Source organism: Phacochoerus africanus, chromosome 9 (assembly GCF_016906955.1).
Source record: "Phacochoerus africanus isolate WHEZ1 chromosome 9, ROS_Pafr_v1, whole genome shotgun sequence".
Lineage (NCBI taxonomy): Eukaryota > Metazoa > Chordata > Mammalia > Artiodactyla > Suidae > Phacochoerus > Phacochoerus africanus.
This window is the reverse complement of record NC_062552.1, coordinates 58,459,326-58,472,409: the sequence shown is the minus strand read 5'-3', so window position 1 is coordinate 58,472,409 and position 13,084 is coordinate 58,459,326. Positions and strand designations below refer to the sequence as shown.

The 13,084-nt window shown below is 45.3% G+C and overlaps 1 protein-coding gene across 3 annotated transcripts in view; it reads left to right on the top strand.

Annotated features, from left to right (window-relative positions):
* The window catches only part of PEAK1 (pseudopodium enriched atypical kinase 1), a 143,596-nt gene extending 131,749 nt beyond the window's left edge, over nucleotides 1-11,847 (top strand). For all 3 annotated transcript variants that reach the window (XM_047795328.1, XM_047795327.1, XM_047795329.1), the window contains one exon: nucleotides 4,893-11,847. In XM_047795328.1, coding sequence (XP_047651284.1) covers nucleotides 4,893-6,053 — 1,161 coding nt within the window. In that variant the 3' untranslated portion in view covers nucleotides 6,054-11,847. The remainder of the gene's footprint in view (nucleotides 1-4,892) is intronic.
* The last annotated feature ends 1,237 nt before the right edge of the window (nucleotides 11,848-13,084 follow it).

Below are 13,084 nucleotides of genomic sequence, written 5' to 3'. Positions count from 1 at the left end.
ACCCCCCAGTACTGAAGGGGCAGCAAGATGTACACCCTCTGTACAGGTCCTGGGCATCGTGGGCATTCCGAAAGGGTCAGTAGTAGTAGACCCATAACACCGTCTTCTCCTTCCCATCTGCTTTTGATGAGGCTTTACAGTCAAAGCCCCCCACAGTCTACTTTTTAAAAGTTAGCTATCTAGGTTGAGATTATTAGAACAAACATAAATGCTTTATGGTGGCAAATTTGCCTCAAAGGTATGCAGAGTAGTTGCCATGAGCAACACAGAAAATGAGCCCCTGCACTGAAATGAATGTTTGGAATTCAACTTCTCAGGTTGTGTGTGAGGAACCATTGTCAGCTCTGTTTCCCCACTGAGATCAGGCTTGTCTAAGTGATGTATACTTTGACCTGGGCTCTACGAAGGACTCAGGAGAGGGTAATTTGGCCCTGATTGTGGAAGCATTTTCCAACAGATGATTTATCAGTGATTAAAGAGCCCTTGCCTCACAGTATTTGGGACCTCTGGCCGATTGCTTCGGGATGCCATGTCCTACAGATAGGAAGTGCTGAGGAGCCCTCGGATACTTGTTTGATCAGTTGATAGGAATCAGTATTTCTCCTTCCTCTTCTCTGGCCTTACTCGTCTTTATTAAGTCAGACAAACACTCAGAGGGACCCAGCCGCTGTCTTTGTGACCATGTGTTATCCACATTGGTGGGTATGGAACCACTAGCTGGCTGGCTGTCCTTTTTGATGTTCTGGTTTCCTCTGGAGAGGTAGCTCTGGAAGATGTGCCTTGTGAGTGGGAAAGCAGGCAGGGGTCACTGTGCCAAGGATGGGCGGCCCTTCTTGCTTGTGCCCTTCACACAGGGAGTTCCCTTTGCATGAATTTGGAATTGCCACCTTTATGAAGCAAGAATTTGTCCATTTGGAGGACCTATGGCGTATTTTACAAGATTCAACCTTCACCAGCCCGGTTTTGTTCTATCGCTGCAGTCTCCATGCAGATAGCTCCTGGATCTTGATGTTTCAGCTCCCTCTAGTGTCACTGTGGCTCAGACTCTCCATGGGTTTTTCTTCCCATTCACAAAACACAGACAGTACAGAGTATGACAAAATTGGCAGCATTTTAAATAGGTTTTCCCATACATAGTCAAAAAAATAGGAGATAATTTTTTTCTCATTGCAAAAGGGACTCTTACAATAAGATAGGGGACCATTCCAGCTCCAGTTTTGTTCCTATTTCAAAATTTTTGTGGAGCCTGGGAGTCCTGTGGAAATCATTCTTCTTGGAGGGGGCGGAGGCAGAATCTTTCTTGAAATTCCTCCAGTTCAAGCCAACTACCCTTTGTAAGACAGGAATGTGAATTCCTTTCAAGAAAGATAAATGAAGATGGGAGGCCAAGAAGAAGCTACTTTGATCTCCAGGAGAGAAAATATGGGTAAGGGAATGAGGAAAAAGCAACAACCAGCAGGAAGAACCTTGTCCATTTGTTCTGGAAAGAGTGGCTTAGTTTCTGAAATGACTTTTGGACTAGAAATTTATCATCTGAAGTCAGGTCATTTTGAGTTTTTTTAAAAAAAACTAAAGGAGTCAAGTTATTAATATTTGAAAAATGGCTACTATGTGGTGCTTAGAATAATACAACATCCCACCTAAATTAACAACATAGAAGGCTCTATAATAAAGATTTATGAGGTGCTCATCATGTGAGAAATCCTATTATGGAAATCTCCGTAGGTCTGTGTTTGGCTGCAATTATTTTCATGGGTATGAGCCAATTAAAAGCCCTAGTATTTTTGATTTCCTCTCTCACACTGCAGTCTTCTCCCTTTCTCCTTCGTCCTTACTACTAGAATGCCCCATTATTCTTTAGCCTGTCTGCATATTGTAAGATGAAGTGATAAGGAAGTGCCACCTACTCTGCTTGGCTATCTAGGCAGACTATTTTCCTTTCGAGCATCAAAAATGACGGAACAATTTATCATTTCTTCTTAGTAAATCACTTTGAACCTTTATCTCAAGTTGATCTGTGAAGCTAAACATAAATTCTTGTTGTAGTATCCATGTTCTTATCTACTCAGAAAGCTCTGGGGTAGCTTATAAAAATGTGTGTGTGTGTAGATACAATTAGAATAGAACTCTCAATTAGAATATCTTCTCTGCTTCTAATGCCAAACCACAAGGTGGCAAGTTTTTTTCCAGTGCAACTTGGCACTGAACTACAGTTTGGCCAGACAGTTCTCTCTCTCTCTCTTCGCCTTAGGTTAGCCTGTCTCAGATTTAGACTGTATCGCTAATCTTGACTTGTATGTCAGGACTGAGCTGGCCTGGAGGTGTGGCGCTAACGGTCCCTCTTTAGCTGGTGTCTATCAAACCCGTGGTCAGAGAGCCTCACTGCTGGGGCACGTGGTTCTCAGACTCAAAAGAAAGACGCATTTTTTCTGTCTTCCTCTCTTTGATAAAAAAAAAAAAAATGACAATTCTATAATGCATTGCTTTTAATATTTAGAAGTCAATTGTTATCATTATCAACGTTACATTTATACAGCTTTGTAGTGTACACATATGCTCTACATACTTTGTCTCATTTGATTCTCACAGATGTCCTGCGAAGGAGGATTCGGTACTTAATATTGTCTCCTTCAGTAGGGAGACTAGGAGTCAGAGAAAAGAAATGCTCAAGGTTACACAGCTAGTAGCAGGGCTAAATGCCAGGCCTCCCAAGTCCTTGATGAGTGTTCTTTCTATAGTATGACAGCGTGAGTTTAACTAAACAGCCTCATTCAGCCAGACCCAGTGATATTTGATTGACTTTTCAAAGACTGAGGAGTTGAGACCTTTGAACTTTCTTTCTAGCATGCAATGTGATTTTGAACCAATTATTAAAACTAGAAATGGGATTAATGGTGCCATATTGTGGATCGAACTCCTAAACAACTAAAAGATGACTGGTATAGGATTTTTAAATACCTGATGACACATAACTATGAAATATTGCCAGCAGTATAGTATAGAAAGAATTCATGTTATGATTGATGAGCATATAGGATTATATATTATACCGCATGTGCTGAGACTCTAAGAGCTTTCCAAAGGTAATACTTTCTGAAAGATATATGTTTGAACTTGAACTCAGCCTGGGGATATCTCTGTTTCAAGACCAGAAGTTTCTAACTGATTAGGCATGTGGTAAAAGACTTGAAACCTGTTTTCAGACCCCTCTCTCTCTCTCTGTCTCTGTCTCTCTCTCTCTGGGAAAGGGGGGCATTGATCACTCATATCAAGTCTCTAACTGTAATAAATATGTATAAATACAGTAAGCAAGAGAGGGAAGCTCCCCTCCCCTGAGACTTCTTTGCCTTTGGTCCTTTTTTAAAAATATCTATTTGAATGGAAATCAGAGCATACTCCTTCTCCGAACTGAGGACCCATCAGCACTCTCAAAAAAAATTGTACATTTTTCTTTTTAAGTAGAAATACTAGAAAACCTTTTTTAAATTTGCTTTTCTGTGTTACGGCAATAAATGGCAATGTAAACACTGCAGCGCGCTTGTTGCTGGAAGGCTGTGGTTTCTGTGAGGTGTGGCAGCATGCTCCGGCTGGGGAGGAAAAATGGCAGATGTGTTCCTGGTCCCCAGGGTCGTGGAGGAGCTGTCCTGACCAGGCTGTTATAATCTATGAACTAGTGTTGGAGACTGGCCTTCCATTGTCAGCTTCCCATATCATGTCATGAGGATAATCCATTTTATTTACTTTTTGCTTTTCTAACCCTTTAGGACTAGAAATACAATAGTTGCTTTAATATGTACAATTCTTGGCTAATTTTGTTTGTTTGTTTGTTTGTTTTTTGTTGTTGTTTTGTTTTGTTTGTCCTTTTTAGGGCTACACCTGCAGCATATGGAAGTTCCCAGGCTAGAGGTCAAATCGGAGCTGTAGCTGCCAGCCTGCACCACAGCCACAGCAACAGGGGATCTGAGCCACGTCTGTGACCTACACCACAGCTCACAGCAACACCGGATCCTTAACCCACTGAGTGAGGCCAGGAATCGAACCTGAATCCTCATGTATGCCAGCCAGGATCATTACCACTGAGCCACAACAAGAATTCCTTGTCTAATGTTTTTGATCAAAAAACTCTCCTATGATCCATAACCACTTAATTAAGTTCTTTTTGAAAGGCCTTACTGCCTGAATACTGGGACTTAAATGAGGTCTGTTAAGAGAAATCATAAAACTCAGACCCCTGCCACTGAAACATTCCTTTTGCTCTGACTTGATCAGACCCATGATTCTCACAAACTTTTCATCTCTTGTCTGCCAGTGAACCATGAGTGCCTGAGTCATGACCATCATGATAACATTCATTGAAAAGTTAGGAAAACCCACAGTTTACATGGCCAATTGTAGGTCACTCTCCTGACCAGTGAGCGATACAATAAGGTATTCTGGCTTACTTTATGAGCTATTTGTTGAGCTGCTTTATAAGTCTGGGCTGTAAACCTCCATAGAAAGCAGGTGGAAAATGATTATTTCTTATTCAGTTTTTTAGATGAGGTGGTAAGGTATAGTGGAAAGAGGAAGCTTTGGTGTTAAACTTAGGTTTGCAAACCGGTAGCCCTGGATTTTTTTTTTTTTTTTTAATTCTTAGGTCCTCAGCCTACCTTGAAGAGTTGGTGTAATAACTAGAGATAATACATACAAAGTGCCAGGCATGTAACCATTGCTATTGTCACTCAGCACAGGACCCTTTCTGAAGGGCTTGCTCTCTGTATCTTTACTGTAACGCTGTTGCTTATCCACTCCAACCTCCTACTGGTCACCTTCCAGTTAACCCTTCTTTACATACCATAAGCCTGGTTCTGAAAGTATGATTTTAAATTGTGTTCTTTGCTTTCTTCTTTCAGATCTGTAAGAGCAAAGCTAAAGAATCACAGCAGTATTATCACAGCTTGGCTGTCCGGCAGAGTCTGGCTGTCCATTTTAACATCCAGCAGGACTGTGGTCACTTCCTGGCTGAAGTTCCCAAACGTCTGCTTCCCTGGGAGGATCCTGATGCCCCAGGGGAGGAAGAGGAGGAAATGGAAGCAGCAGAAGAGGTGAAAGGAGAAACTGATGGGGAAAACCCAGAGCCCAGCTCTGAAGCAGAGTCATCCCACAAAGAAAGCCAGGCGGTCATTAGCAGGAAGCAGAGAAGCCACGTTGTGGTCATCACCAGAGAGGTTCCTTGTCTCACCGTGGCCGACTTTGTGCGAGACTCTCTGGCACAGCATGGGAAGAACCCTGACACGTATGAGAGGCAAGTGTGTCTGTTGCTCTTACAACTGTGCTCCGGCCTGGAGCACCTCAAACCCTACCATGTCACTCACTGCGATCTACGTCTGGAGAACCTGCTGCTTGTCCACTACCAACCCGGGGGCACCAGCCAGGGCCCTGGGCCTGTGGAGCCCGGGCCCACCTCATCCTGTCCCACAAGGCTCATAGTAAGCAACTTCTCTCAAGCCAAGCAGAAGAGCCATCTGGTGGACCCCGAGATCCTCCGGGACCAGTCCCGCCTCGCCCCAGAGATCATCACAGCCACCCAGTATAAAAAGTGTGACGAGTTCCAGACAGGCATCCTCATCTATGAGATGCTGCACCTGCCCAATCCCTTCGATGAGAACCCAGAGCTGAAGGAGAAGGAATACACTCGAGCAGACCTGCCTCGCATCCCACTCCGCTCCCCCTATTCCCGGGGCCTGCAGCAGCTGGCCAGCTGCCTCCTGAACCCCAACCCTTCTGAGCGGATCCTCATTTCAGATGCCAAGGGCATCCTGCAGTGTCTGCTCTGGGGCCCCCGGGAGGATCTCTTCCAGACTTTCACCGCCTCCCCCAGCCCAGTGCAGAGGAACGCCCTGCTCCAAAACTGGCTAGACATCAAGCGAACACTGCTCATGATCAAGTTTGCTGAGAAGTCCCTGGACAGGGAGGGGGGAGTCAGCCTTGAGGACTGGCTTTGTGCTCAGTATTTGGCTTTTGCTACTCCAGACTCCCTCAGCTGTATTGTGAAAATCCTGCAGCCCCGTTAACATATCCCAGTTACTGCTTTTACTTCATCGTTACCTTCTTCAAGTCGCCCACACACTCCCCCTTCTTGGTACTCACACAGAATTCAAAGCAAGAAGAAAGATAAGCCTTCCATCCCCATCTGTGAACAAATGAGTCCACTCAGAAAGGGAATCCTCAGCTCCAAATCCAACGAGACGCCGAGTCCATCTTTACTTTGTGGAAAGTCAACTGCACCCATGAGCAGCTGCCTTGCATTGGCGTACCTTCCGCCGTAACTGTCCCAAAATGCAGGAAAAAAATGAAGACACATCCTTGAAGGGACAGCTCCTTTAGTATGAACTCAGTGAGCTGGATCCGGTTCCTCCATACTTTTGAATATCACCTGTCTTTTTAACACCGTGTGTTTATTCTCACTAGCAATAGACAGATTTAACCAGTTCTTATTATCATCCACTAAGCTCTCATGACAGATCTTCTTCCTTTAAAGGATCAGTAACTGACTCTCTTACCAGACAGAACTGCCATCCTTAGGATCAGCCCAGTTTGGGTTCCGGGGACTATGCCCTTTGTTGCAGCAGACGAGTAGAAAGACAAGGAGGGATCCCATCCCTTGGGTCACAAGCCCATTTTCATTTCTGTCATCCATAAGTGTGTGCACTGCATGGAGGATGGCCCTAAAAGTCTCCCCTCTGCTGCCACTGCCTGATTCCCCTTCACCTCTACTCTGTCCATACTTGCCATGAAGTTTGGGTTTATCGGCCACTTGTGGCCCATTACAGAGCTGACCCAAGGTGGTATCACCAGTGCCTCATCAGAGTGGAGTGCAGCTCAAATCTTATAAATAGCTGGCAGGACAAAAGGAGATGATTTTCCTGCATGTGCAATTCTCTAGGGGCTATCGGGGAACAGAGTTGAAAGTACCGTTCTTTGGTTACTGTCAGAGCTGTCAGCATCAGCAGCCTGGGCTGGCGGTGCCCAGATCACAGTTTCCCCCTAAGCAGTAATTGGCCAGTTTCCATCTATCAGTAGCCGGTGTTAACTCGTCTACCAAATGCTGTAGACCACAGCCCTGAATGAAAAGGCTGTCAGTTGAGCCCTAATATCTCCTTAGAGGGCATGACGCGGCTGACTGTTAGGATGGCCAGAAGGCAGGGGAGCGGGGAGGAGGCCACTGATCAGACTGCTGAGCTCCTCCTCACAGTGCTGACCTTTCCTAGAGAGACTGCCTCGCCGTTGCACGGGCACATTGGTCCTGATGACTCTGAAATGGCTCTGGAGGACAGTTCACAGGGAGTTTTGATTGCCAAGGTGGGTGGCTGAGAGCTGTTCACTGTACGTGGGGTCTGTGCTCCTCTCGTATGGATATATGTGCAATTTTTGTATGTATTTTTTAGCTGTATATACAATGTTTATGTTGCAACTTCACCTGAAGCAATATCCACAGAAACCCTCCCCTTCTTCCCTTGGCACATATTTGCGCTGGGAGACGAGAGTGTTCCTTCCACCGAATGTGTGTGTGTGTATGTGTGTGTGTGTGTGTGTGAGAGAGAGAGAGAGAGAGCGAGAGAGAGAGAGAGAGAGAGAGAGAGAGTGATTCAAAACTGTGAGTATCTGTTTACTTCAACCTTGAAATCCCAAGAGTCACTCGGACAGTGTGAGTGTGTGTACACGTGTGTGCCCGTGTGTGCACATGCATGCTGGAAGTGAGGCCAGGCCTCTGGGGGAGCAACCTGTGGCAGGGTTGATAGACACGGTCTATCTCTGCACCTCAATGGTGAGACAGCCCTGGGCCCCTCATCTACTGGTGTAGAGTTTATTAAAGCCAAGACTGGTTGTGCAGTATTACTTAGATAGCACGTTAGTGGCCTTTTGGAAATTTCTAAATGTTTAACATTAACAGCCTTTCATGTGATTCACCTATATCAAAGAGGATCAGGAAAGGAGAATGTATTTTATTGTGCTCTTCTTTGTTTCTTTTTTTATTTTTTTCAAGAGAATGGAACATACGAGGCTCCATGTGGAGGATGTCCCTGTCCTCCAGGCCAGCAGTACAGGACTTCCAGGGAAGAGAGCCGATTGGCCCACAAAGAGTCTTGCCTCCTCTCGCCTGGGTGCAAGGCTCTGCCCCTAGGAATGGCCACAGGGTGGGCGTGCCGCTGCAGGCCAGCAGTCCACTCTCTCTCGGTGTCCTGTGACATGGCTGCTCCTTGCCTCTTGGTTCACCTTAGCATAGCCCATGTGCACATAACTCCCTGCCTAATTATACACTGAAGTGGCAGCACACAGACCACTGACCCTGTCATCCAGCATGTTCCCTTAGCAGTCCCCCACCCCCCGACCCGCCTCCATGGTTTGCATATTGAGACACTTTCTCAATGTCACTCTTGTGGTGCCTTCCCATGTAAATTTGAATGTTGACTATTTAATGAGGTTTCATATTTAATGAAGAATGTTTCCCAGTCCCTCTATTTGTTCTCTTGGTATCTTCTTCCCCCTACCCCCACCCCTTTTTTTCCTGTGTCTGTTTTGACTTGGATCCAGCCTTCTTCATTTTAACTCTATGGTATTATAAGCATGGACACCCTCCTCAACCATGATCTTATAGCACTGGCAAACCAAGCACCTCTTCACATCAGACGTGCTTAGTACTGTTTTTATATTCAGATTCGTTAAGGGCAACAGGTGAATGCCAGCTAGTGAGACGAAGAACACAGCCTTCCCCGAGACTGAGTGGCTGGATTAATAGTTCTCTGAGGGAGGCCAAGGAAGGTAAAGCGGGGAGGGAAGAAGATGTTACAGGTTAGAGCAGAATAGACAAGGTAACCATTTTTCTAGGCAAGAAATATTACATCAGATGGTCCTCAGAATATTTTTCCAAAATAATGAAATTCAGTCTAATATTATCACAAACATTTTACATTTCTATTTTAATTATAGTGGAACTTTGAATTTACTCATCAACTGGAAAGAAAGCCTACCCTCAGACACAGACATACATAACATATTTATGTACAAATATGTATGTGTATATATATATATGAGGTTTTTGAATTGTGACTAGCATAGCACTTTAAATTTTCTCAAAGAACATCAAGTTATTGTCTTCAGTACTGAATGGATTTTTCTCTTTCACTGACGTCTTTACTATAGATTCTTCCATTTATATTGAGAATTTGAACAATTAAGCCACTTTTGGAACTTTTCCTTCAGCCGTATGAGCAAGAATAGCCTCTCGTATGCATTTGGGTACCAGAGATACAGGACAGTGGCTAGAGTAGCCACCACCAAGTCTGAATGTATAGCAGAGTGCCTTGTCAGCATGATAACCTCGTGTGGGGAGGAAGAGAATTAGACGTTCCACAGGGAAGACCAGGGCTGAGAAGTCTCCCTTGCCAGCCTGAGGAAAGCCCCGTTGGTACATGCACGCTAGCGTGATGTGCAAAAGCCAGTTCATCAACAATAACAACAGGATGGGGAAAAGAGCAGTTGAAACCTGTGGAATCAACAACAAAAGACTCCTGCAGGTCCACCAACCCCTAGGCTAAGTTAAAATCAGAAGCTAAGAATGTGGCGTGGGTTTCAAGTTTTGCCCTGAGAAGATAAACCGGCTGAAGTATGTGGGGGGGGGCACAAGCACCCACACTCCTTAACCTGCTGATGTTGAGAGGGTTAAAGTAAAACCTGTTTGTTAGGATTTTGAGACTGTGTAGCCTTTCATTGTCAGTGGGGGCCAGTTAGGCTTCCACACTCAGAGTAAGTTTGTGAAAGTGGAAAACTTAAGCCAAGAGATCTGAACCTCTAGAAATATTAATGATATTTCTAGGGTTTGACTGCCTAAAATTGTATTTTAAAGCTTTCTAGCATTGTAAAATTTGAGTGAAAGCTCTTTGGGGACTACTAAACAAGTAAGGCATCAAAGGATGCACTCGGCTTCCCAAATTTGAGTTAAGAATACTTTGGTGCTGGGAAGTAGCCTGACTTGTTTTGCTGATAATCTGCAACTAGGATTGTCCCCTAGATGTTAACAGCAGGGATCTGGAAAAAAAAAAAATACAGGCTGGTTCTGGAAATTGGGGTGGACTTAGGCTACTGCACTTAGGATACTTGGAGTGGGGAGAGGAACTTGATTCTCTGGGCCAGCTCTGACATGCTTTTATTCCCCCCACTAGTTGATAACGAATAAAAATTTTGGTTCAGACTAATGAGTGAACAGGATGACTGCCCACGAAACCGGGTCGTTAGTTTTACCTCATTGAAGCTCATATTCTCAAAGGCCCAAAGTGCTGTGCCGAGACAAATCCAAGCGCCACCCTTGCTGAAGTGTGCACTGCAGCCCAGCTGTGTGTGCTGACAGCAGCACCAAAAGTGAGGATTCCATGGACCAAAAAAGATGCCACAGGGGCCGCCACAAGATGTGTAATGCAAGATCCTAGATAGAGATATACCAAAGAAATCAAGCCTTTTTGTCTTCATGATTCTAAGGTGATGAGGTTGAGTTACGAGAGATGCCAAGGGAGGAGCATTCACATGCATTCCACATCCAGGTATTCAGCTGATGAAGTACTCCAGTCTCCAAAAAGCACCTGTTTTTTGAAAAAACAAGTCCATTATGTGTATTGGGGGGGAAAAGATGATGATGATGAAGACAAAGAAGAAGAAGAAGAAAACCTTGGGCAGATTATAGAGTTCCCCAGTATTTAAGGAGGAGGAACTATTTCCTCCCTCCTTGGTGTGATTGTGACTGTTGCCTGGGCTTCAGCTTGGGAAATCATATCTATGTCATTAAGAGCTGAGGAGTTTTTTTTTTTTTTTTAAAGAGATGTGGTAGTTTCAATAGGTTTATTTAAAAAACACTTGGGAAATTTCTTAACAAATTGTAATAGTTTTTATAAACCTTCCTACCCAGGTGTTTACCACTCATCATCACCATATTTTAATATTTATAAGTGCCCAGAATGTACAAGGTGCTATACAGCTGTTAAACACCCCCTCTCTGCAGCTGTGTGAAATTAGAGTAGGTTTTTGCATCAGCCACTGCTAGCAACTTTCCCCACCAGGGTAGGCCGCAGGGGCTCGCATCCTGGATGTCCGTCACATTTCCCACTCCAGAGAGCCTCCTCATTGATCTAGCTTCTTACCTTTACCCATCCACTCGCCTCCATGGTTTGGTTTTGTTTTTTTTTAAAAATCAAGAAAGTTTCAGGGAATCAAAAGAGGTCGGACATTTTTTAACCTAGCAGAAGTACAGAGTCATATATTTTGCTACAAATCTTATAGTATGGGAAATCCACTTTGCCCGTATAGTGTGTGGAAAGTATGTGTGTGTGTCTGCGCTCATGATAACTTGAATGTCGAACCAGCCCTAATGGCTTCAGGGTAGCATCTTTGAAAGATAAACCACACGGCTTCAGGAAACTTTCTCCAAATACTACTTGGTTATCCGTTCCCGTACCAGTTTTAAAGGGTGTTGAGGGTGAACACACTGGGATGGGATATTCTGTTGATGACATGCCGGGCATTTTGGCGTGAGATGAGGGCAGAAGCAAGATGTTGTCCTTCTGTGATTTGACGCGTGGCAGTCCTCATTCCACACTCTCTTTCATTCCCCATGGTTCTGCCCATACTCTCTTTTTGAAACTCTTGTTTCTTTTGCTCACCTCTCTTCTTACATATTTTAGCGTTTTATAAATCTACCAATGAAAGGTCCCCTCTGTCACCAGGTGGCACCACCCTTTGGTTTGCTGTGGTACTTTGCTGTGTTCTCTGTGGCATCATGTTACTGTGTAAATAAATTCATTTTCATATACACTAAAACCTGGACAAGCGCTTGTCCTTTCAGCAGCTCTCCCACACAGACCTGCCGGAGGTGGGGTGGGTAGTGGTTGGAGACATGGTTATATCTTGACCTCTAGGATGCATGCGCTCTTGGATGCTCCTCCCTGCTGAGCTGGGCTGTATTTTTTCTTCATTCCCTCCCTAGACCGAGAAGACTGGGCATGGAAGGAGTGGCAAAGGCCTTGAGCCTTACCCCAGAGCCAGCAAGGCTGTGGGTTTGCTGTGTGAGCTTGCCCCCTGGTGACCAGCCACCATGCAGACTTCCTGGCTTTGTATTGTATGCTGGAGGTGTGGTTAGCTGGCTGTAACTAAGCCTCAGATCTCAGAGCTCTGCGGACAGTATGAGCAGGACAGGGCTTTGTACAGCATCGTCTGCCACACAGTTCATATCTTTGGCTTGTTTCTTAAGGCATATGGTCACACACAGTGTCCTGACAAAGGCAGACAAGCTAATGTGCAGACATTTCAGTAGAGAGAGGAGGCCACCAGGCTCAGGCAGGACGAGTCAGCAGTGGGCAGTGGCAGTGACAGCTGCCACATTATTAGAGTAGGATGGATGAAAGTGCAGACATGTAGACTCTAAATTTAGACCAGATTTTAGAGCTCTAAACCCCTTACCATGGATACTGTCTCCAGCCCACTGTTTCTGCTTCTCTCCACTAGCAAGCGCTCTGGAATTTGCAGACATGGTATTTAAGGGATATTCCAGAAAAGTGATTGCCAGACTTTTATGCTGCTGAGAAGGCAGAACCCACATTGGTGTGGGCCTCAGAGCTCTCTCTGTTTCCTGGGCCTTGAGGGGTCAGCAGCAAAGCCAAGAAAAAGTCCCGAGGGACATGGCTTCTGCCTGCTCCAGCCTCAGCTTGCTTGCTGGAGAGGGGTCAGGGCATTAGCCTCCCTAGCTGTGAGTGCAGCACACGGGCTTCTGGAGGGAGAGAACCAAAGACAGAAACAAACAGCTGGGACGGAGAGGTCTCAACATCACGGAGACGGAGCACACTAGGTTTAGGTCAAGGTCTAATGCTCTGCTGGTCTGAGTGGCAACTGAGGCCCCTGAAGATACAGGCCTGGGTGGTGGGACCAGTTCAGGGTTGCCCAAGCCAGACTCCAAGTGAGATAGAGCAAGGCCACCAGTGGGATCACTCTGTCCTTTGGTATAACTGGAGAGAGACCTTGTTTCCCCCCATCACCTCGCCCAGCATGGGATCCATCCCTT